Here is a 25,702-nt window from a genome sequence, read left to right as displayed (position 1 = left end):
CGTTGAGTCATCTCAACGCATACCATCGCCCTCCCCTTCACTATAATTGAATAGATGAGAATAACAAAGGTACATATGTTTTTCTTGTTTCTCAAAATTAATGTGGAATATTTTCAGTGTTGTTTTATCCTGATAATAAATGGAGGCGCCTGTGATTGTAGCACTTTCGGTGGAGAAAACTAGAAATGTTTGACACTTCCGCGTGGTGTACAAGTCGGAAGGTGATATTACAAACCGTGAAACGCTCACCAGCTTCATGCTTGAAGTGCTGAATTGATTTTTTTTTTTTTTTTGACAGCAGATTCGCGCCCCCAAGTGGACGCAGAAGCTAGGACGCACCGTGCGCACTCGGAGCGGAGAAACGAGCTTCCTCTGCCGAAACTCAGCTTTTTTTTTTTTGTCTCATGTTGAGGAAATTAGCGTCTCTATTTTACTATTAATGTTCTACGTGGTGCTAACTGGAGCTAACGTGTCGCTGCTTCTCCTGCAACTGGCCACAAAGTGTAGCGAGGCGCCGCCTCCCTCCACGACTCTGGTGGAATGATAGTCTCTCGATCGGCATGATACTTCTTTTTTCAGGATTTGTGAGTTGAAACATTACATCTTCATAAAGGTATGTCTTCTTTGTTTTCTCTCAAACACAAGTTTTTAGCATAATGACTAAGGCGCGCATTGGGAGAAGTGCGTTTTGTGGCTTTAACTACCCTTTCGCAATTTCGATAACGAGGAAACCAAAGAGCCGATGTTAACTTAAAAAAATAAAATAAAATCAGCCCAATACTCAACTATTGTTGCAGTGATCTGTTTTATGAACGCAGATGACTTAAGGGGAAGTATGCACGTCGTTTTTCTTTGACGTGTCTAATAAGTATTTGTAAACTAATAATGAACCATTTATTCCTATCTATATAGTCTTACAATTTAATCATCTGTCCAAGGAAAAAGAATCAGGAAGAACCTGTTAAGAGTGGCCTGCAACAAGCGTGCGAGTGAGGCACTAGTATTTGTACCGTAGGCTATTGGGAAATGCCCAGTGGTTGTTGTATGAAATCTTTTGGTCATTCAGTGCTAATTCAATTATTAATTCATGAATTCATGAATAAATTAATTAATTCAATCCAATTTCATTGAAATTTAGCCAAATTAAAACAAAGTTGCTGAACAACAACAACATATATAAACATACAACAAAACAAGTTGGTGAAGGTAATTAATCTTTCACTAACAAGAAGACACCTTTGACTGAACAAATATTTGCAAATATTCGCTATGGGGCGGCACTCTGTCTCGACTGTTGGGTTAAAGTGACAAAAGATGGAGTGGGCAATTATATTATATTATATTAATTAATTATGTTAATGTTAGCAGCACCAAGTGTATAAACATGAGCAATTATGACGAACGAATACTAATGTAATGATGCGTGGTCGGAAATGGCTGGAGTATTGGATTATCAATCAATCAATCAATCAATTGACTCATGATTAGAAAACATACAGTATAGTACACAGTAAACAAAACAAAACATTTAAAAAGGCAACAATATCAGTGAAAATATCATATGAAATTTGGAGAACCATTCAATCGACACATAAAATTATACATCAGATTCCTCGGCGTGAAACGTATTGACTCCTGAACTATACAGTTCACTTGCCCCGCACACCTTGCATGGTTCTCTAAGCAATATGCAAAAGTAGTCATTATAGGCAATGTTAATGTTAAGCTTATGAATGCTAGACTTTTTAAATTTTATCCACAAGCAGATTACAGATGAGTACAGTATGTTCTAAACAAGGTTGTCTTGACATTTAATTGAGCACCAGTGAAATTTCTTAAACATGTTAGCTTGCGCTTATAACTTGCGGCGCTGTCCATAGATATCATCACTATTAGATGTTTGATCTGTGATGACCTGTCCCAGATATTTTTATCAATTCAATGAGACAAAACTGGTATCACTTCATCGTAATTGAATTTTTTAAGTACAGCTGCAAATACAGTATTTTGAAGTGATCCAAGTATAAAAGTGATGCAGTGGACAGACGACTATGAACACAGTGTGTCCTCAAGTTCTTCCCTACCCACCACATGTATAATAATTACATTTTATGTCACTTTATATTACATCACTGCGGAAAGGTGTACTGTATACCCAGAGAGTCAAACAGTAGCTTCATGTTTTTGAAAAGTGTATTGTGCATCAGTGCTAGTTTCTGTTCTCTCTCGCATGACGACTTTGGCTTATGTTGGCCCACGCACGGGCACACGCACACAGAGCCCAGCATGCGCCCATTGTATGCTGCAGAACAAGGCCATGATGAGCTGGCACTTGTAGAATTTGGACCAGCGAGGCAAACTACGTGACGGGTTGGATGACCACAGAATTTTCCTACGTGCTCCCAGGCTCATCGCCGATGGCAACCTTTTGCTGAACAGATGAGAAAACACTGGATGAGCTCTCCTGTTTTCATTACACAGATAAACATCACATACAGTAACATACACCATATACACAACTATGCTTTCAACTGTTTTAATCTGGGTCCTGCTGTCAAATCTAAAGTCTTCAACAAACTGCCGTATTATGTACTAAAACATTGAACGGATGTGCTTCAATTTACAGGCTCTAACAGTGTAAACTGAGGACGAAGATGTTCTTCTCCTGAATTCCCATCTTGATAAAGGCTTCTACCACTGACACGAAACCATGGCATCGAATATAATTGTACGTATTAACGTTTCATTTGTGCCTCAGTCAATTCAGTCAGATCACCTGTAGCAGGTGTTTGCATCTTGATGAAAGGCAATTAGGCAAAAACAAATCCCTACTCTGTCACACAGTAAAATCATCCCCCATTTATCGTGGGGTCTATATGAAAATATGCAAAGCAGATGAATAACCTTTTTTTTTCGACAATTTTACCCCACCTGCATGTGTTTTACTTACAAGTTTAAACTTGATATTACAAGAACGTGTTAAAATCTATAATCAGTTTTCATTCCTTCACTTGAACAGTTCCCGAAATAAGAGTGCTTGCATTAAGCTTTTACTACATCAAACAAAATAGAATTAAGGTTGTACATGCAGTATATATAGAAACCATAAAAGGTTCAAATAATCGTATAATTTCGCCAAATGAAAGTCAGCTAGATTTACATTAAGCTAAGCAATCTGCTCTGCCTCTTCTTGCTCCTTTTTCCAGTACTGACAGTATATTGTGGCACAATTCTTAAAATTGGACCTGCCTATATAGTATGTACTGTAAACAAAACAAAAAACATTAACAAAAATATTACTTAAAAATCAGAGGAGTGCAATCAGTTCTGTTAAAAAAAAAAGTAGAGATTAAACAACTGCTCTTAATCAAGCAGTGCATTTTGTTTACTTTTTATATGAGATAAACTACTAAGTTAAGACTGCTTTAAAAGATTTATATTGGTGAATATAGTGGAAACACTGAGGTCAAACCATTCTTGGAAGTGGTTGGACCTTATTTTTTACGGAGCAAATCTGATCAAGGGAAAAATCGTCTCCTTCAATAATTGTACAGGCATTGATTTAAATATAATATTAGCATTTAAACAACTTCAAATTCTTATCTAAACATCAGTTATTGACGCTGGATTGTCTTTTGGAAATATGTTTAATAATGAAGTCCTCGGGGATTTTTTATCCATCCATCCATCCATCTTCTTCAGTTTATCCAAGGTCAGGTCATCAGCTTGATGAGGGAAGCTCAGACTTATATTCAGACACAGTTATTTTTATATTTGACATTTACTATTTTATGTGTAAACACGGAAAGGTAGTCAATATCCCCCAATCTGTTGCCCAATAGTTTCTGTTCTGTGTGATATTTTTAACTGAACGCTCCAGGGAAATTTTTGTAAATGACTTTTTTTCCCCTTCTAATCTGATTTTTAAGATATTCCACTTGCCAAGGTGGTGACATTAAATTGACACTGATGCTGTCTTTCAGGTGGAACAACAATTTTCCCACAAGTTCACAGTGACAGTCATTCGAGCCGAGAGTGTCACTAAGGGAGCACTTGGGGACTTGTGTGAGTCTGCTATCTGTTTACATGAAATTACAATAACACTCATTCTGCAACATATTGAGATACAGTATATTCAGTACCTCGTATATTGTGGACCACCGACCATAAAAACAAGTAAAGACCATCCAGCAACATGATGTGATCTTGTGAAGGCCTTTCAATTTTAGTACAGGAACTTAATGATTCCTGAAATGAAGGAATTTCAGCAGAATCCACCTTTTTATACCTACATTTGAGACTTTTTTTTTTTCTGTTCAGCAATGCAAGTAAATAATTATAACTTTACATGTCAATCAAGAAATTACAATGTGCTTTACTATACTGTTCAGAAATTGATGGCTCACATTGATATTTATAGTTTGATACAAAGCATATTTTTGGTTTGGCTGCTTGTATACTAATATTATATAAATCAAAACAAGAACATTTTAGTTTAAAAGTGTCTTTTTTTACGTGTGTGCAGTGGACACACCAGATCCATATGTGGAGCTGTTCATCAAGACAGCCCCAGAAAGCAGGAAGAAGACCAAGCACATAGACAACAACATCAATCCAAAATGGGACGAGACATTTCATTTCATATTAGACCCCAACCTGCAGAACGTCCTTGAGGTTGGACTTTTGTCTGAAACATTCTTGTTAATACTGTTAAGATAACCTTTGTTGGTATGAGAGCATCATTCATATACTTTGATTGTCAGCATACACCAGTTTAGCAAAACAATGCTGGTTAGAAACTGGTCTCATGAACTGTTGATTTTACTCAGATAACATTAATGGACGCCAATTATGTAATGGACGAGACCCTTGGGACGGCTTCCTTTGACATCTCCAAACTCAAAGTGGGCCACAAACAGAAAGAGACCTTCCTCATTGGCAAAGTGAGCCACAACACATTACATTGACACGTTCGTAATTCTCTGCAAGCATTGTTGCATTTTGATTTGAATAAAACTTGTTAAAGTTGTCTTGAACGTTCTTTGTGATTGTTTTGATAGGCAACCAAGGTCTACTTAGAGATGTTCCTCGAGATATGGTATGTTATTGAAACATCAGTTGTATTCATTGTGCTCATCTTCATAGTTATCTGCTGAATTGTATAGATTACAACTTTGTCACCATGTCAGGTATTTTATGACAGAATAAATCATTCATAAGAGGAGAATTCCTGGGATTTATTTACAATATTCCCAGAATTAATTTGAGGGAATGGTCAAGTTTAGAAACTGTTGAAAGTTGAATGAAGAAAGAGGTTCAGACAATCATTAGCTTATCACCACAACAAAGGCTTTTGTTTGTAAAATTCACGTCTCTTTGCCTCCAGCACCAAATTGGACCTACGGTTCAGCCTGGCCCTGTGTGACAAAGAGAAGCAGTTCCGACATTCTCGCAGAGAACGAGTGATGCTGGGCATCAAGAAGCTACTGGACATGGAGAAGCCCCGATTCCTTCCCAGCTCACCGGAAGAGGTGGGAATGTGTTAAGATAAACGACAAAACCCATAAAAGTCTCTTAAAGGGAACATCACCAAGAACGTGATTTCCACATAACACCTTTGTGGCGTGATGACATGCACAAAGGGAGAGTTGACAGAAAGAAGGGCTGTGCAAAGAAGTGTAGTAATAATAATGACATGTACGGCCCTCACAGAAAAGCTAAAATCATTCATGTACATCATGTTCATTATTTTTTCATAAACATTACATGGCAATCTAAACATCCTCTGTGGGAAATATGTGTCTCGATACTTAAGGGACTGAACTCAGATCAGCTATAAATCTTGATGTTGCTACACTCTAGCATTACAACACAACATAACTACTGTACCATATCTTAGGCCTATGTATTTTGTTATTTTATTTTTGTAATTTAGTGTGGAGTCGCGTGGAGGCTGCTACATGTCCTTGCTTGATATGTGGTGTCTTGTACTAAGATAATACTTATCAAGCCATTTATCACTATTTTGGAGATCAAATTCATTCACCTAATGTAGAAAAATCAAAGCCAAAACCCCTTTATTTATTGCTAATTGTCATATCAAAATATCAGCCACACAGAAACTGATAAACATATTCCTGTTGCTTGAACTTAGTTTCATTTTCTCCACTCATGTGGATTTTGCGTGATGCCCTTGAGGCTGCTTGTAATCTCCAACCAGGCCTTGTCATGTTCACCATGTACAGGAAGTTCTTGAGGAATGAGATAACCAGTCGCTGTCTTCACTTTTAACATGTCACAATGTTGCATCTTTTTTTCTGTTCGCTTCCTGGAATAATGTCTGAATCTCCAGTGTCTTTTCAAACATCTGCTAATGACATAACCACACACTGACACAGTGGAATATATCTGAAGGAACTTCAACTGGTTGCAAAGGCAGAGAAGGGAAATTTGAAGACTAAATTTTGAGGCTCATACGTATGCAAACTGACTCCTCTTGTGTGTGCGACAGGTACCAGTTATTGCCATCTCAGGTTCAGGAGGCGGTTTTCGTGCCATGGTCGGCTACTCGGGGGTGATGAAGGCCCTGTTTGAGTCTGGAGTCTTAGATTGTACCACCTATATTGCTGGTCTCTCCGGATCCACCTGGTAGGTAGTTCCTAGGTGGCACATTTGTCAATAACAAGCTCACGTCTAAAAATGAAAAACTCTGCCACAGTTTGGCTTCAGCCCCAGGTGCTCCTACTCAACCGCTCGTTTACCTGCCAGTTGAGTAGAAGCACCTGTGATAGGATTTTTACTTTCTGGACCAAGATTTGCCACCTCTGCTATTTTCACCATGTAGTATCGTAAAAACAAAACAAAAACAAAACACATCCAAATATTCAAAGAAGTAAACATTTCACTGCACAGCTTCTGCAAAACAAGAATATAGATGGAATACTTCTGTGACATTTTTGAGTGTTCAAAAGTGTTTATATATTTGTTCTCAAGCCATTTTCACCACTTCAAATTGGTTAATATTGCATAAATATAACAAAAAAAAATTGGGGACATCCACATAAACCACTGCATCTTTCAAATCTGATGACATTTTTTGACCTAAATGTCTATTTTCCAAAATCTGAAAACAAGCTTAAAGCAATGCTCGACTCATGAAGCCATTTTCAGCAGTAAGAAGACATTTTGTCTGTAATTAATATGATAATTTTCATGAATAATTAATAGGGATGTAACGATAAGGGCAATATCGTGATGTCAAAACTGCCACAATATCGTCGTCGTCATGTTCACAATATTTAAAAGGAACACGTTAAAAAAAAGTCATGTTGATTTCCATTTGTGCAGTTCTAGCACCCTCTCGTGGCTAGTTTATTAGTGCTATTTAATTTTCATTAGGGATGTTTTGGCCTTCTATGTTTAAAATCTATGCTACATGTCAGATGAAGGGGAACCTAATTTGCTTGTTAAGCGATCAATGTGTGCTTGCATTAGCAAGTAATTGCCTCAATATTATTTTTAGAGATTGTAGGTGGTTTATATGCATTGCTGCTATGTACAAGAGCACAATATTGTGCTTTTTTTTTCTTTTTACAATATTGTGATCTTTTTTAAATATTGCCAACCCCACCACAATATCGTGTTAATGATCATATTGTGACGTTCATATCGTGATATCGTATCATGATGTTTGGATATCGTTACATCCCTAATAATTAATACTTTTAAAAACCTATTTTGCCACTTGCTGTCGACTGAGGATGACATCACCTGTGCTCCGGAAGTAGGCAACAACCAATCACGGCTCAGTTTGTTGACCAAACCTAGAAAACAGGTGAGCCGTGATTGGTTGTTACCTATTTCCTCAACACGCGTGATGTCATCTTCAGTCGACATTGTTATGGTGAGGATGTGGTGGGACCCAAAGGCGGAGAAACATGACAGGTTGTGGACTGACAGGAATGAGAATAACTTTATTGACTGGGCATGACGTGGACAGACTTGGCATGACAAGAAGACCTGAATTGATGTGAAGAAACCTGACCAGACATAGAGAACTAGACCAGACAAATAGAAACTTGACCAGACGTTGATAAACTTGACCAGACGCAGCCAGCAACCTAGCAAGACAATATACTACAATGCTCCCACACCCACGTGAAACAAACACCACTCCCTTATACCAACACTAACGAACCACTAACAATAGACAGCTGGGAAACACAGCGGGCAGAGAGAACCAATTAGTAACACACACAGGTGGACCTACTCAGACATAAACGAGGCAGGGGAAACACAGCAAGCACACCAAACAATCTCACCAAAATAAAAAAAAACTCAACCCAAACAAAACTGAACCATGACAGACAGCAAGTGAAAAATGTGTTTTAATGGTATTAATTGTACATGAAAAATAATGAAGTTATCAAATTAATTCTGGACAAAATATTATCTTTTTATACTGCTGATAAAAGCTCCATGAGTCAAGTATCCCTTTAAAATTACTAATGGGTCTGTTTTGTGGGGGATCTTCTTCTGTGCACATCATTTTAAACTCCAAAACAGTAAAATAAGTGGTAGTGTTCGGACCATTATAGAGGACCTTTTAAGACTCTCTTCTGTCTGGCCGTTCATATTTCAAAATACACAATTTCTCAATTTCTGAAACCTGTTATTCTGTCATTGGGATTCTTCGTCAATGTTAGATGACTTATCACAATGAAACTCTTTTGCAACTTCCATTTCAGTAAGTGACCCTCTACTCAATCCCCTCTGTTCAGGTACATGTCCACACTCTACTCGCACCCTGAGTTTCCAAACAAGGGCCCAAAAGAGATAAACAAGGAACTAATGAACAGAGTCAGCAGTAATCCATTGAGGCTTTTGCTACCCCAACATATAACCAACTACATCCAAGCTCTTTGGACCAAGAAGGCCTCTGGACAGCCAGTTACCTTCACTGATGTCTTCGGTATGCTCATAGGGGAAACACTCATACCCGCGGTAAGAGTTACATGAAATGTGTTTGATTTCATTTTCATTTTGTCCTGTAGTATATCTGATGTTCTCATTCTCCTTTAGAGGATGGAAATCAAGTTAAGTGACATTCAGGAGAAAATAAACCAGGGGCAATGCCCTCTTCCTCTCTTCACCTGTCTGCATGTCAAGCCAGATGTTTCTGAGCTCATGTTTGCAGGTAATTATTGTTTTTTATGGTTTTTTTTTACCTGAGCAATTACATATATATTCCTGAACTATCCAGCATTTTCCATTTTATTAAACTAGAGTCTGCTACTGTCTTACATAATTATTTGGCCATACCAGAGTAAAGTGATTACCGGATTTGCCTTGTTGTCAATATAACTCCACTGTTTGTTTCCTCATATATCGTAATTATGACCTTTAAACAATTTTCTTCTAAAGCGAGACTAGCACGCATCGTCTATTTGGTCTCGACTCTTCCTCTGACACAAAATCTTGCCTTAGAAAAATACCTCGGTGTCAAAGGATGGCTTAAGTATTAGCAATTTTCAATAGCAATAATTAGTATAATAATTATGTCAGTGTATGTTTGCGTGCATCGAAGTGTCTATTTATAGTCTCGTGCCTGGAGTGCTTGTTGCTGTTCCATCTACTCTATGTGGTACAAGTCTGAACAAATATATCATGACAAGCAGTGTTGTAAGCCTCAGCCGACTTTCATGTAACTTGTATGGGATAACCCTCTTTGTTGGCCCTGGGGCCCATATCGACCTCCTCCTTGTTTGAAAGAGACAAACATAAGATATTAAGCCAGCCCTCGTCAATTGCCCACTATTATGAAGAATATTAACAATTAATTTCTCACACTTACCCAATTGAGGGCGATAGGTGAGCGAGAGCCTAACCCAGCTGACTTCAGGCAAGAAGCAAGCTACACCCCGGACTGGTCACCTCTTGATCACAAGGCAAACCATTTACATTTACATTCACACCTGTAGACATTTAAAATTCTTCAGGTATAAGGACATGGTTTTGGAATGCGAAGAAGCCGAAGAAGTATCGGTATCAGAAGAGTTTCTTAGTCTGGCTTCCTCCCACATTCCACAATCATGCATAATGTGTTAATTGAAGACTATTTCTGTATGTGCTATGTGATTGACGGCCAGCCAGTCCAGGGTGTTGGCTTCCATTCATCCAAAATCATGTGAGAGGATCCAGTGCACCGATGTCCCTGAACAGGATTAGCGCAAGAAAATGCATGGATGTCTGGTTTGTTAAGAGCATCCGGACCGGCTGCCTTTCCACAATTGATACATCTTATTACGACATAAATCTATTCCAATGTCAAATTTGACCCTAGCGATGACCTCTCTCCTTCCTCTACTTGCGGAAAATGTATTTTGTTTAGGAATGAATACAAACCATGGTCCGTCAACCTTGCATCTATTTCAAATGTTTACAATTTTTCATAAATAATCAAAATTCCTCATTTATAAATAAAGGATCCAGGTAGTTGACAAATATAAGACTATGTATAAAAATAGGGACATCAGATATTTATAAAATTTTCTAATATTGCTCCGTTTCCCCATCAAAAGGTCGAAATGGGCTGCTGATGGTACATTGCAATGAATTGGTGGTTCTCAATACACCAAACTGTCGTATTGTTTTGTACTACTCGGCCTGTTCATTTGAGAACATAAATCAAATACTGTGTAATTTATGCACGCTGGTACAATGCATTTCAATGAACAATTATGTATGAATATTTTGATTTGAAACCTTTTTTTTTTTTTCTCCGTTTTTTTTTTGTAATTGTTGAATTGATTAATTGGGCTCTATTTATTCATTCATTCATTCATTCATTCATTTATTTATTTTTATGGCACATGTGGGAATGCTGTTGCTTCATGATTTTAATGCAGATTTTCATTGCGTCTGTTTTGGAATTCGGTTCACCATTCTGAACTTACTTTACATTGACATGCGCCCGGCACATCTGACATTTTGGTAACAGGAAGATGTCTAAAACGTATGCCTGTTGGAACTGCGTATAAGTTTTTGTGGACATAGTCTGGAATTATTATGAATTTGATACCAACACTAAGTCTAACCCGCCCCTTTACAGAGTTATACAGCTTGCCACGCTACACTTTCCGTTGTGCACGAAAATAGAGCCCTTGGTCTTACACTGAGATTTTACTTGCAGACTGGGTGGAGTTCAGCCCTTATGAAATTGGAATGGCAAAGTATGGCACCTTCATGACACCTGACTTGTTTGGAAGCAAATTCTTCATGGGAACAGTTGTCAAGAAATGCGAACAAAACCCTCTTCACTTTCTAATGGGTGAGGAAAGAGTGACTAAGACGTACTCTTTGTCCATTAATTTGCATTAAAAAAATATGTAGCTTGAATATACGTTTTTGGACTTTGGCAGGTGTATGGGGCAGCGCCTTCTCCATTCTTTTCAACAGAGTGCTTGGGGTCAAAGACACAGCTGGAGGCTCGACTATGGAGGAGGAGTTAGGTAAGAACTTCCCGCTTGTTGGGTCTGGTCCGTACAGGTTTATTGTTAACCTTCTCCTAGTTACAGTTCCATACTGTCCATTTGTTTTTATGTTAAAATCCAAATCGCTGTGATGTTCAAATGTCAGCCAATGTACATTACACCTATCTTATTTTCAACAATTCACATTTTTGTGTTTTTTCTCAAAGCAACTTTCAACCAGTTTTATTCACTGCTAATCAGTAAAACAAATTTCCAGTAGTGGCATGCAATAGTTGTTTTCAATAAAGTAGGACTGTGCAATTAATTAAAATTAAATTAAAACTTCAATTATTACACTCCACGACTACAAAATTAGCATAATTGTAAATAAAGATTATTAATACTCATTTTTGAGTTGTTTAAATGTATACATTTGTACATTAAAAAAAATAATAATAATTTAATACATTTTGTTTCATCCAATAGGAATTTTATTTGTCTTAATAATTATTTTTTTTTATTTGTTTTTTACGTTTAAACATTTTATTGTTTTGTACCAAAAAAACATCCTACTGCAAAGTGCACATGCTGCCAACACAAATAAATAAATACATATTATTATAAATATATATTATTATAAATTCTGTTTGGTCCAAAAGGAACACATAATTATAGTGTTTTGGTCTTTTTTTCAATTGGTCTTAATATTTTTAAATGTTTAAACATTTTCTTGTTTTGCACCAAAAAGTAAATAATCATTTGAACTATTTTTTTCCATAATCAAGCAGCCCTACAATAAAGTAAAGAAAATAATTTAAGGGAACGTAAAAAAAACAAAAAAAACATTGCAGCTTTCTTCCTAATCTAATGAGAACCAAGACAACAGTGGCATCAAATATTCTGGCTTTGCAAAGATCGCAATCTTCCTACAACGATAACAATATTTAGTTGTAAAGATGCTAATTCAACAATGTTTATTATTCAGATTTTAGTGTTCTATAATTGCACTGCATAATACTGAGAATAGTTTCTGATGGCATAATGATAATCATCCCATTTCCATGCCTGATGTGTACGTCCACTTCTCATCCATTGACTGTGTGAACGTGACTGTGAATGGTTTTCCGTCTGTGGTCTATGATTGACTGCCGACTAATCCAGGGTGTAGTCTGCCTTTCACCCACACTCGGCTCCAGATCCCCATGACCCTGATCTTGTCTTTTATTAGCCATTCAGAGCTGGACTTCCTGGTATGTACGCTTGAGCTTGAGGGCACAAACTGACGGTTGGCAGCCCCAGACATCACACTGCCACCACCGTGTTTGACTGTTGCCATGATGCTTCAAATCTTTTTATTCGATGCTGTGTTATTTTTATGGAAGGTATCGGGCTGCACACCTACCAAAATGTTCAGCTTTTGTCTTGCCAGTCCATTGACTATTCCTATCAAAAATCTTGGGTATCATCAAGACATTTCTCGGAAAATTCAAGATGAAAGTTTGTGTTTCTTTTTGTCACCAGTGGTTTTTGCCTTGGAAGTCTCCCATGTTTGCTTTTAGTGTCTTTGAGTCATGACCACTGACCACAAATGAGACCAGTGAGGTCTGTGGTTCTTTGGCTGTCGTTCTGGATGCTTTTGTGACCTCCTGGATTGTCGTTGCGCTGTTGGAGAAATTTGGGATGGTTGACCACTTCTGGGAAGGTTCACCACTCAATTTTCTCCATTTGTTGATGTTTGCTTTGATCATGGTTTCTGAAATCCCAAAAGCCTTGGAAATGGCTTTTTAAAGTTTTCCAGACTGATAGATTTCAGTCAGTCAGTTACTTTTTCCATGGGGCTAGAAAGGTTTGGATTCCTGCGCTTTAATGGATAAAAGCATCAATTAGTACCTAAATTGTGCATTTTATCGGTTTGTCTTTGTGAGTTTGTAAAATTAACTTGATGGTCTGAAACGAAATGAAAGTGTGCCGAATAAAATTAAAGAAAAAAAAAAAGTCAGAAATCAGGAAAGAGGCAAAAAAATATTCGCTGCAAGGTGTATATGAAAAATGCATATTCCCTGTGGCACAATGTTTTGAAGTAAACAAAATGTTCATCACCTTTCTTCTTCATCTGAATGCATTATTCAATCTAAAGTCGTAACTGCATTGTTTAATTTGACAACACCTTTTTTGGATGTATTTTGTTATTTTATCAAATCAAATCAAACTTTATTTGTATAGCACCTTTCATAAATTAAAATGTAACTCAAAGTGTTGAGTAATTAAAACATTAATTCATGTAAGTATCCCCACACCTTTATGCTAGGTTTAAATCCCGGGTTACAACTAATGAGCGTCACAATAACAAACTAAAAACTGAAAATCAGAAGGAAGTTTTACATTTAGTGTCAGGAGGTTATCTCAGGCGTTTGAGATCTTTTTCAGATTTTCCTTACGGCAATGTCAAACGTGTTTAAAGTCTTTTAGTCTTTGAAGTGAGGTGACACAACCAACAAACAAATGGATGAGCGCTAACATAACCGGATGACTAAAGAATCTAGTACTAGTCTTGTAAGTGGTGACCCTTAAAAATTCACAGTTTTGTAAAATCATAATTTTCAATCTGAGACTAGGCTGAGACTAAAATATCTACAAAGTGTCATTAAAATGCAAACAGTTGTGAGATACACTTTTCCAAATCTTCTCAAAGTCTTGTGGACAAATATTTAAAAAATAATAATAAATCCAGATTAAACTGATCCAGATTTGGAACTTGAAATACCCAACACAGGCAGAATTGGATTTCCAAATCTGGATTTGAATTTTCAAGGTTAAATATGGTTTGAAATCCCCAATTTGGGATCAGATCTGGGTTCAATCTAATCCACTAGGAGGGTTATGTTTGAAATACAGTACCTGATATACAGGTTACATTAGATGGCTGTGTGTGTGCATGTGTAATGAGAGTCTTTGTCTGTTGTTCCCACAACAGTTAGGAGGTGTCATCTTCCAGGGAATTTTCTGATGTTTGTTTAGGTCAAATGCATTTGTTTAGATGACCTTTGCATGTACAGACACAAAGCATTGATTGTGCCAAACTGGTGGAAAGTCCTCCACCCTGTTGAAGAATGCATTTGTTTTTTGCTTGTATTACGTTTCTGACCTGGTCTATTTTTGGGTGTGATATAGAATTGTCAGAGAAATGACAAATCCTTTGGGCGCAGTGTTGATGTGTTGAACAATAAGAACCTGATTTACTAAAGATTTTCGTGTGCAAGCTTGATGCTCACAAAAACAAAATAGAAAGCTGATCTACACAATCGGGATTGCGCCTGCTGTCTAATTGCGGCACAGTTCATTTGCGGATTCTGGCAGGGATATAAGCAAGTATGCGCAATGTGGTTTATCAAATCTGAGATAGGTTGCGATGGCTGATTTGATATCTTTTCCACCTGTGAAAGGGGAAGTGCAAACAGCAGCACTCTGGATAACCACAACGAGGAGGCGCAGGCAAAATGTGAGGTAATGGACAACAGGTCTGTTTCAGCTGTGCAAATGCTAAAATTTTGGAGCTTCTGAGTGATCGAAGGTCTGACTTGAAACCAGTCACAAGAAGGAGTCATGCATTATCCCCTATGACAAAACTCTTTGGGGTAGATTCACTAAAGGTTTGCGTCGCCTTTGCACTTCGCTAACTGGTAAAAATGGAGCAATCCGGGAGCGCCTAATTCACTAAAAACACGCGCAGATGGGGAAATCCGTCACAAAGTGTGCTGCCAACCAGATTGCGATATTTGTGCATATGTAAATGAGGTAATTTGCATACATTTAACGCAAAATATGCCCATTCCAATGCAAATGAGACTCATTGATATACAGCGTCTAATTCACTAACGCCAGCGCAAATAGCCACATGATGCAAATAACGTTTATGGAAAGAATGTATAAACCTGCCGCACCCTCGATCCCGGGATCATGACAGCAGTGCATGGCACGGTGCACCGTCCCTCTCTGGCTGATCACGCAGAGAGGAGAGAGAAAGGGAGCTGGGGGGGTATTTCTATGTTTTGTTTGTTTGTTTGTTTGTTTGTTTTTTTAGGACATAACCCGTGCTGATCGGCATAGGCGGGGGTCCGGGGGTGGGTGGGGAATGCGACATTTCACGATAATTTTTACGTGCATACTTTACGGCCACGCCAACCTCTGAAAATATATTTGTAAAAAACGATCGCACCAATACCTTGTACTTTATGAATGAATGACGTTGTTGTCGTCCTCTCTGCTCTGTATAGCTTAATGTCGCTATGAACGCTTACTTTCGGTCCAACCTCGCTTTCTGATAATAAATAATCTTTCTCGCAACTGTTACTATAACAACCATGTTCTTGGCGCAAATCCATTGCCATGTGCGGTAAATCAGGCGCAAATTTGCTCACAGCTGTCAGAATTTGTGGCCATGTTTGCGCCGGTATATAGAGCAATATCCTTAGTGAATAGGTTGGTAACTGGGCGCAGACTGCAGGTGCAATTGTGGTGCAATATTTTGCGCAATTAGCGGACACAGCGCATTCTTAGTGAATCTTACCTTTTATTTCCTTACGTCTCGGTCATTTCAGCACACTTTGACAATTGTTGCTTGTCTCTCCCAACCCAGTCTTTCAGATTAGCTGTTTCAAAAGCTATGTTACTTAGGATGGTCTGATCCATTTGCCGGACTAAACATTGCTTTTATGTCTTCCCCAACATTATCAAAGAGATATATATTTCCTGTAAAAAGGTAATGTTTGTTTTCCTCTTCTACTAACACTTTCATTTCCATTTTATTCAGACTTCATTTTGCTGCGTGCTATTCCAAATGTTTCAATCAATCAATCAATCAACTTTATTTGTATAGCACATTTAAAAATCCACAAGGGAACCAAAGTGCTGCACATAAAATAAGAAAATAAAACCAGATAAAATATAAAAACATACTTAGAAATCACAAAACACATAAAATAATATAAACAGATTCATGCCAGTCTACTGCTTGTAAATATCAGTAATACTATGTGCTGAAGGCCAGAGAAAAATAGTATGCTTTTAAACGTGATTTCAAAACCAAGAGTGAAGTGGCCTGTCTAACATACAGTGGTAATTGATTCCACAACCTGGGAGCAGCAGTCGCGAACGCTCTGTCACCCCTAAGCTTCCGCCTTGTTTTCGGAACTACCAGAAACAACTGGTCAGCTGATCTTAGTAATCGGGGTGGGCTATAAGGGTGAAGCAACTCAGATAAATAGGGAGGTGCAAGATTATTCAAACATTTAAAAACAAACAACAGAAGCTTAAAATTAATTTGATAGTGCACAGGGAGCCAATGCAGTGATGCTAAGATAGGAGTAATATGCTCACGTCTACGTGTCTGAGTAAGCAGACGAGCAGCAGAGTTTTGTATAAGTTGCAGACGGGCAAGAGCAGTCTTGCTAATGCCTACATACAAAGAATTACAATAATCAAGACGAGTTGTAATAAAAGCATGAATCAATCTTTCCAAGTCCAGTCTTGATAAAATTGGTTTCACCTTAGCTATCTGTCGAAGCTGATAAAAACTTTTCTGTACAACAGAACTAATCTGCTTCTCAAATTTAAAATCAGGGTCAAACTTAACACCCAAATTCATGACACAGTCCCTGAGATAAGGTGCTAGTGGACCAAGGTCCACACTAGCAGAGGAAGAGCTACTTGGTCCAAACAACATCACTTCAGATGTTTCCTATCTTGTTTTACAGAGCAGATTAAACCGCAACACATTGTTGGAGAAGACAGCATGGACAATGAGGATGAACCCCGCAAAGGTGAACTTCAACTTGTGAACAGACTCTGTTAACATATTAAGATGTATATTTACTAGCAAAGCGGAAATCCTGACCATGTGTTTATCTGCGGAAAACTTTCCATTTGCATGTATTACGCGCAATGCCAAAGTCCAAAGGATCAACATAGTTCCTTCTGTAATGATGTGTGATGAGGAAATAATGTATATAGGAATCAGGGAAGGGAAGTAAGGAGATTTTTTTTTTTTCCCTCTCTAAATTCTCAAATCGTTCCTTTTGATACCCCCCAACTCCGAAACTGAAGGTGCTGATAGTAAAACTGAATCAATCATTGTAAAATGTGCAAAACTTACAAGAACAGAACAACAGTAATTACTGTACATTTACTGAGGTAAAGTATGTCTCCTCTGGGTGTGCTAGCTAAATTCACTTTCTCATAACATAACGATGTTCAGGTGGCACAGAGAACCAGGAGGCAGAAGACGAATATCATCGCACTGCTCAAGCCAGCTGGGTTCAAAGGATGTTCACGTCACTCTTTAGTGACTCAGCCTTGTTCAATACCAGAGAGGGTCGTGCCGGCAAGGTGACCAAAATCAAAATATGATCGTCATTAGGCCCATATACAAATTGAAATGTAACCTTGTCGCTTCCCTCATTTGACCAGGTGCATAACTTCATGTTGGGTCTGAACTTGAACACCAGCATCCCTTTCTCTCCCGTCAGTGGAGTCATCTGCTCTGCACGTACTCCGGAGGAGGAGGTGGATGCTGTCACAGGTAATGTCGATAAGGACAATCATCGTCATTATTTTACCATTTAGCATAGCTTTATGCTTTTTAACTGGATTATTTTTAGCATGTTTAATTAACATAAGGTCACCAATATCGAGGCCTTTGCAACTTTCATTTTTAAATGTTTAGTGTTTCCATGCCAACACATCTGCTACTCTTATAGTAGGCATGTATTCCAGTCGTGTTTGTGTAAATTGTGCCTTCTTAGACCCAGATGAGTTTGACCGAATCTATGAGCCTCTGGACGTGAAGAGTAAGAAGATCCACGTGGTGGACAGCGGCCTGACTTACAACCTTCCCTACCCGCTCATCCTGCGGCCCCAACGTAGCGTCGATCTCATCATCTCCTTTGATTTCTCTGCACGGCCGAGTGACTCCAGCCCCCCGTTTAAGGTCTGACTCCACTATGTGTCAAGAAAGATTCATACTAGAGATGTAACAGTACATTTGGACATATAATATGAGAAGCCACATGAACATAGACAGAAGCGGTTTGTGCTATATAGCAATATGCTATTGTAGCCGGAAACAAAAACAGTACAGCTGAGCTGCTAGCTAGCGGACATGTTGGGTAGCGCTATGCATTTGGCAATACACAACACTAGCTAGCCACACACTATAGTATAATACAATAACCAATTGCAGTACAGCTCAGCCGCACAGTAATAAAAAAAAAAAAAGTCCTAAAATAACAGAATTTCAATTGCAGATTTTTCCCGTTTTTAAACGATCATTTAATTTTCAAAAATAGACTTATGCTGAAAATAAAATAACATGAAATCACTATAATTGTGAAATCACAATATTTCTGTTCTTTTACAGTGAAAGGCATTAGAAATACATATATTTATTGTTAAAATATATTCACAGGTGAATCTTAATTTCGCAAATATTTGTCTGTTATTTAAGCATGTGTTCTACTGTAAAATGCAACTTTAAAACTCTGAAATGGAAAAGAAAAGAAATGAAAGACATTTAAAATGACCAAGAAATTAATAGTAAAAATTAGTAATTTGACACTAAATTCTTTGTTAATTTACTAATATTTTTGATTGAAAATAAAAACAATTACTGTAATGTCCTAGCTCAGGGGTGTCAAACGTATGGCCGTAATTATTAGGCAAACTCTTTCCATAAAATCATGAAAAAAAATCAACTAACAGCAGGGCATTTCTGTAATTTTAAGCATTACTGTTCATAATACATTTACTTACTATATTTCTAGGTAATTTAAATGTTTTGTGATAATATTTCTAATTAAATATTAAAATAAACCTGAAAATAAGGCAAAATTTTGCTAAAACTACAAACTGTATTTTAATTATGGGGGAAAAATGTATTTTTATGAGAAGTAATTAAGACTAAGTTTGGTATTTCACTATATTTTTTTGGTGCTCCATCTGTTTGTTTGTTTTTTTAAACAGTGTAGTAGACATCTGCGTTATGTCAGTGCATTGTTCCCTCAATTTAACGCGGTTCACTTTACGCGGTCTTGCTGTTTTGCTGATTTTTATTAGTAGAATTTTGCATGCATTTTTTTCAGTAATGTACCTATTTTATAAAATTTATGAAGATATGAATATTGAGAATGTTTAAACGAGATAAATGTGAAAAAATGTAAACACCTCAATGAGAAAAAAAGTGTATAAACTGTGTGGTGAGGGGTTTTAGAGCCTTAAACATTTATAATAAATGTAAAACATGAAGCTAATTACTTCGCGGATTTCATTTATTTCGTGTAATTTTTTTTAACCTAACCCCAGCGGAAAACAAGGGAACACTGTACTTATGTGTTCCATAAGGCTAGCTAGCCACACACTATGGTACTCCTGCTGTTCTTTTTTTAATGTACCATTGCACCCCAAATTGATAAGACCACATTATTATTTTTAAATGTACACATTAGGAGCTCCTGTTGGCTGAAAAGTGGGCTCGAATGAACAAGCTTCCATTCCCGAAAATCGATCCAAAAGTCTTCGACCGAGAGGGCCTCAAGGAATGCTACGTGTTCAAGCCCAAAAAAGGCGAAAAGAACTGCCCGACTGTCATCCACTTTGTCCTGGTGAATATCAACTTCAGGACGTTTAAAGCGCCTGGTAAGAGCGTACATATGGCGAGCTTTCCACAGCATCTGTGCAAAGAAAAACATTCTAACTCCATTCCGTTATAGCATTTTACCGTAATGGCACATGAGGCGTGGCTTCCTTGAAGTTACGCGATAATTTTAGAGGAAAGGTAATTATTTCTCGCCAGCCAGTTGTGCCCCATTGCTCACTATTCAAACGTGTGCGCTCAGTGCCGCTGTGGTTATCGATGGAAATTATGCGTGTTTAAGCCCACATACATTTTGCCGTCTGGAATTGCCTGCGCACACAGACAGAAGCAGCGGCGGTCCATGTGTGCTTTATGAGCTGTTTGTGAGAATGATGGTTCCTTGAGGAGCCAGGTGCGGGTGGGGAATCTGTCAGTGCAGTGGGAGAGTTATGTGTAAACAGGCCATATGTCATTATACATCCTCACACCTCATCTCCGTCTCATCCCCTCTCTAGTGCCTCTTTATGTTCAGTCAGCCATGTGCCCACATACTTCCGCAGCCTGTTTATGGAAGTTACGTAATTCTTTTTTTTTTTCTCTTACCAACAGCAAATTCCATAAATGGACTTCCAGTTTGTAGTGAAGGACGCTATCCAGACAGAATGCTGAATCAGTTTCCAATTGGTTGCTTCAATTTTCCCAACTGCAAATTTTTTCCTGCATATTGCTTTTTGTCTGAGAATTTTCTTCAAAAAGTCGCAGATGTGTCATGCGCCAATTTATTTCGCACATGGATGCGTCTGTCCTATAATGGCAGCAGTAAGAATATACTTCTGGTTGTCCAATCCATCGATGGGGACATACAAACAAATAACCGTTCACTCACATTCACATTTACGGATCAGTTTTGATTCTTGAATTCAAGACAAGTAAATTTAAATAAATAAAAGGAGATCTGGGTCAACTTTGTGGTTCATTAACAAAAATTAAAATAAATAATCCTTCAGTGGGCAGAACTATAGCCTAATGGTTAGCACATAAAGATTGAATCTCACATGGATTTTCATCAGATACCAAAAACATGCCTTTTTTGTTAAATGCAGCCTGTAAATTGTCAAATGTGGACGTGCATGATTGTTTGTTGATACTGGCTGCCTCTCGCCCAAAGTTAGCTGGACTAACTAGCTCATCCGCAGCTTGAATGAGAATGCTATTAAAAATGAATTTATGGATATACCCGTCAGCTTTCCATTAGGTACACCTGTACCATCTAGTGAGATTTTATACAATAACTTGTGTCCCAAATAGGGATATTAATTTAATAATCTGTTCATAATGTGGTTCGAGACCTGCAATGCATCACATTGAGAATTTTCCAAAATTTTGCTGTTCTTGTTTAGCAAAGTATTAAGATATTACAATTGAATAAAAAACAAAAACAACAAAAAAAACGACTGCAGTTCAATTCTGTGATTTAGCTCAGTTTGTCGCTCCTGATGTACCCATTTTGATTGTATGACGGTAGGTGTTCCAAGAGAGACCGAGAAGGAGAAAGAGTTTGCAGACTTCGACATCTTTGACGACCCCGAGTCGCCGTTCTCCACGTTCAATTTTCAGTACTCCAACGAGGCTTACACTCGACTCCACGACCTCATGGAGTTCAACACCCTCAACAACTTGGAGGTCAGTCTGGCTTTTGCTGGCTTCGAATTGTACATTTTATTTATTTATTCATTTATTTTACAAAATGTCTGTTCATATACTTTCTGAAACCATCAAATATCAATGCATCAAGTTCCATGAGCTGCATGAGTAGCCGTTATTCAATGTGGTCATTGGGAATATTTTGCATATTTGCATTGTCACCAATGTTGCAACATTAAAACTTTCTATGGTTACTACACGTTTCATCAAGTGCAAGTGCATCACTATGAGAGGGCATCCTGACTTTCACTGACTGTAAATGAGTCACTTCCGGGCTGAATGAGCACTCACATGTGGCGCAATGACCATCACTTAAAAATCCACACTTTCCTCATTTAAAGCAACAGTTGGGATTCAATTTTTCATATTCCCATGCTCCCTCAATAGTTGTGACGTGTACTTGACGTTTAAGCCTCTGTGAGAAGTCCACATCTTGATAACCTTGCGTCAAACAGTGATACTTCCTTTTGTAAATGAAAAGCTGACCAAGTGAAGATATGGTTGTTTGGCTGTTTTTGGCTGTTGACCAGACATTGGCTGCCAGACAGATGTGCGATAAAGATAAGCCTGTGACGTATAAGCTTGTGTGAAAACACAGGAAGCATTTTAATGTTTCAGCTCAACTTTATTTCTAGAGTGCTTTGAAAAAAAACAAACAAACAAACAAACACACAAAAAAACGCCTGTGGTCCAATTCCCCATAAGAGGAAAAGATGAGCTCCCTTTACATTAGAGTCACAGAGCTCTCGTTTCACAGTTTAATAACATATTGTGAAATGTTGTTAGTAGATGAGAGAGGGGAACATGGCTCCACTAACTGGTATGAGCATAGATAGACAACAAGCCCCTTTTGAGTTCTGTGCGTCTGGCGACGCTAAACTAGCATTGTGTTATGTGTATATTTACCAAGCAAACTGAAAACAAACGATACTGGTGTATACAGCAATGGAAAAATTAAGACAGTGCCATATGTGGGTCCCAAACCCCCCAATTTTTGTTCATTTTAATGTCTGGTGCCACTAAAATTGTATCAAACGTGTATCCATTAACTAGTATGAGCATAGGTAAAGCCCCTTTTGAGCGGCGTGCTGTTAGCGACGCAAAGCTAGCATTCCGTGTGGTCGGCAATAAAACTTAAAACAAACGATGCTGGCACATACAGCCATGGAAAATTATGAGAGTGCCGTTTGTTTTTTTGTGTGTGTGTTTTTTCCCCCCTCAATTTCTTGTTTATTTTAATGTCTGTTGCCACTAAAAGTGTATGAAGTGACTATAATTGACTAATAAAACGAAACAAAACAGAATTCCTAAAAGCACAGTTTTTGGCAGTATAATGCCATAGCTATTTATGTAATTGGTTATTATCACAAAAACTTTTGGAAAATGTCTCGATCAGCTCTTAAATTAAACTCTTTTTGTTGTCATTGACATGTTGGTCCAAACAAATGTGCGTTTCTTTACTTGTACTGTAACTAGGCATTTAAAATGAAGAGGAAACTGAAGAAACAAGGGTGGTCTCATATTTTTTTTCTTACCTGTAGTTTTGCCATACAATTACAACATGGGACCTGGGAATAACATTGGTAAAATAAATTATTATTATTATTATCATCATCATCAAATGTTCTGTATTAATACTAGTGTGACCAGACGTCACAGTCCAGTTTTGAGTCCCATCCTGGCATCTCAATTAATTAAAAAATAAAAATAAATGAAGTCCAGTCAGCAAGCCAGTTGTTTGGGCCATGTGTATATCAAGCTCACTGTTTTCATTGCGGGACTGGCAAGCAAACTGTCAACCAAGATAGCATTTAGCATTAGGTAAAGTATAACTCAACCACTGGCCACCAGATTGACTTGCAATTAAATTTGTTATAAATACTTCCTGGTGAGAATTTCTTGTATATTTGATTTGATTCACTGAAATTGTAGTGTTTAATTTGAGCATTCTGGTCACCCTAATACCGCAATCTTATTTAAACCAGTTGAGAAATGAGCAATGACTGATGGGAATATTGTCCCTCATAACATGGCCAAACACGTAGGCAGATTTGTTATTTACAGTGAAATGAACATTGGTCATAAGTAGTGAAATGAAAGTCTAATTGTGCATCAAAAAACCACAATGTTGCTATGACACAAAACTTTACTATTGTTACTATTGGAGCTAATCTCTCCATTTGCCCCCTGTAGGTGATTAAAGACGCCATCAAAGATCGCATCGTGTCTCGGAAGGAGAATCCTTCAAACCTGGCGTTGCCCTTTTCCCTCAGTGAGATCCCCAAGAAGAGGCTTCTCAAGAGAAATCTTCACGCCAAACCCTGGAATCGCCATGGAAACAATGACCAGTAGCCTGCTCCAAGAAGAATTCTTTGGATTGACTTTTTGTTCCCATTTCGATTAAACCCGTTTTCTTTTTGGAAAATGATGATGACTTTGCTGTGTCATACTGCTGAACTGGACCGAAAAGGGATTTATAAAGAACTGTGAGGATTACTGGTCAGAAACACACTGACATTTTTCACCTGGCTTCATTTGCACATATTGGGAAAACTGTTCACGGATCAGAACCAGCTGATATTTAGTTCCCCCCTGGCTGAGACTGGATGGCAACCTTTGCATCATATTTTTATTCTTTCTGTGCTTAAGAAACAACTAATCTAACAGTCCTGCATCTTTGACTTAGTATCGTGTTTACTTGAGTAAAATCGTTCCACACCTCACCTACACGATGATATCAAATTTGACTCTTGAATGCACTGTAAGAACTAAGCGTGTACTGTACCTGTTTGTTGGCTGAACTTCTTATCAGCTTCATCATGCCTTAACAATATACAACTTTTTTTTTTTCCCCCCACCAGCGGAATGACTCGTCTAAACATGTAATCCTGACTGAAATCATGCAAGCGGAGCTTGTAACCATTTGTTTGATGGTAACTTCTAAACAAGTCAAGTGCTACCCCTCAAACATTTCAATGTTGTTTACTCACCTACAGGGAGGGAGCGGGGAGTGCCTCATATTAAAGGGCCACTGTACAAAAACAACACCTGTTACCATAGAAACGTCCTCACCACTTCTCTCTACATGAGGACGAAAGGTGTGTTTATTATCCTGACTATGTTGTTTCAGGCTACTGTTTCAGATAAAGCCTAATCTTTGTCTTCCGGCGGCCATTTCCTCAATCTGACTGGCTTTTTTGCGCTCCTCAAAGTGGTGCCCGAGTCAGATGAAGAAGGGAAGGCGAGGCTGTGAGATGGCATCGTAAATTAGTGGAATTTTACACACTACACCTCCAGCAGTGGAAGTCTGGAATCTTTTGACACATTACACCTCTACCTGCAGGGGGTCAAAGGCTGCACACGCAACGCGGTGGAATTTTACACTGAAATGCTTCAGACCGCTGATGTACTCGTGTTGCGGCACTCTGCTTTGGAAGATGTCCAGAAAACAAAATGACAATGACAAACGTGTTGTTCGCAAAACGTTCACTAAATGTGTTGTATTGGAATTGTTTCACTTTTTACTTTTGCTTGAGTTGCATTTTTTTTAAATGCTAAATGAAGATGAGTGTGAAAGGGGAATATTCTAGAGAGGTTTTTACTGGCAATTATGTTTTTTGTTTTTTTTTAAATACGTATTTCAGAATTCGCAGTTATGTGTAAACAAATGGTCTTTTCACATACTGTACACAAGATGACTGGTAATCACTTATTAGGTCAGCCTATTAGAATTTGTTAATTATTATGAATCTTTACATTGTAAAATGAAAAAGGCAAATTATTTACAATAGGTATATTTTGAAGTATTAGGTGTACAGAATTGCATCAACTGGTATGGATGCTGAATGACAACTGTGTTTAATGGAATTAAACAAAATAAATATAATTTTAAAAAATTGAA

At 37.9% G+C, this 25,702-nt stretch overlaps 1 protein-coding gene across 3 annotated transcripts; it reads left to right on the top strand.

Moving 5' to 3' along the window:
- Nucleotides 1-192: 192 nt before the first annotated feature.
- pla2g4ab (phospholipase A2, group IVAb (cytosolic, calcium-dependent)) lies at nucleotides 193-25,702 on the top strand. Of its 3 annotated transcripts, XM_077533520.1 has the most exons (20): nucleotides 193-221; nucleotides 299-613; nucleotides 2,627-2,728; nucleotides 3,984-4,065; nucleotides 4,526-4,674; nucleotides 4,830-4,943; nucleotides 5,061-5,098; nucleotides 5,387-5,531; nucleotides 6,512-6,648; nucleotides 8,781-9,003; nucleotides 9,082-9,196; nucleotides 11,192-11,329; nucleotides 11,421-11,510; nucleotides 17,225-17,290; nucleotides 17,725-17,855; nucleotides 17,937-18,048; nucleotides 18,272-18,456; nucleotides 19,970-20,159; nucleotides 21,623-21,780; nucleotides 23,995-25,702. In XM_077533520.1, the coding sequence occupies exons 3-20, from the start codon at nucleotides 2,711-2,713 to the stop codon at nucleotides 24,151-24,153; spliced, it is 2,250 nt and encodes a 749-aa protein (XP_077389646.1). In that variant the 5' UTR covers nucleotides 193-221; nucleotides 299-613; nucleotides 2,627-2,710; the 3' UTR covers nucleotides 24,154-25,702. The 3 variants fall into 3 exon arrangements, with proteins under 3 accessions (XP_077389646.1, XP_077389647.1, XP_077389648.1); XM_077533521.1 differs by lacking the exon at nucleotides 193-221 and having other exon boundaries at nucleotides 294-613; XM_077533522.1 differs by lacking the exons at nucleotides 193-221; nucleotides 299-613 and having other exon boundaries at nucleotides 1,257-2,728.

This window comes from Festucalex cinctus, chromosome 10, assembly GCF_051991245.1.
Source record: "Festucalex cinctus isolate MCC-2025b chromosome 10, RoL_Fcin_1.0, whole genome shotgun sequence".
Lineage (NCBI taxonomy): Eukaryota > Metazoa > Chordata > Actinopteri > Syngnathiformes > Syngnathidae > Festucalex > Festucalex cinctus.
This window is presented reverse-complemented; position numbering and strand designations above follow the sequence as displayed.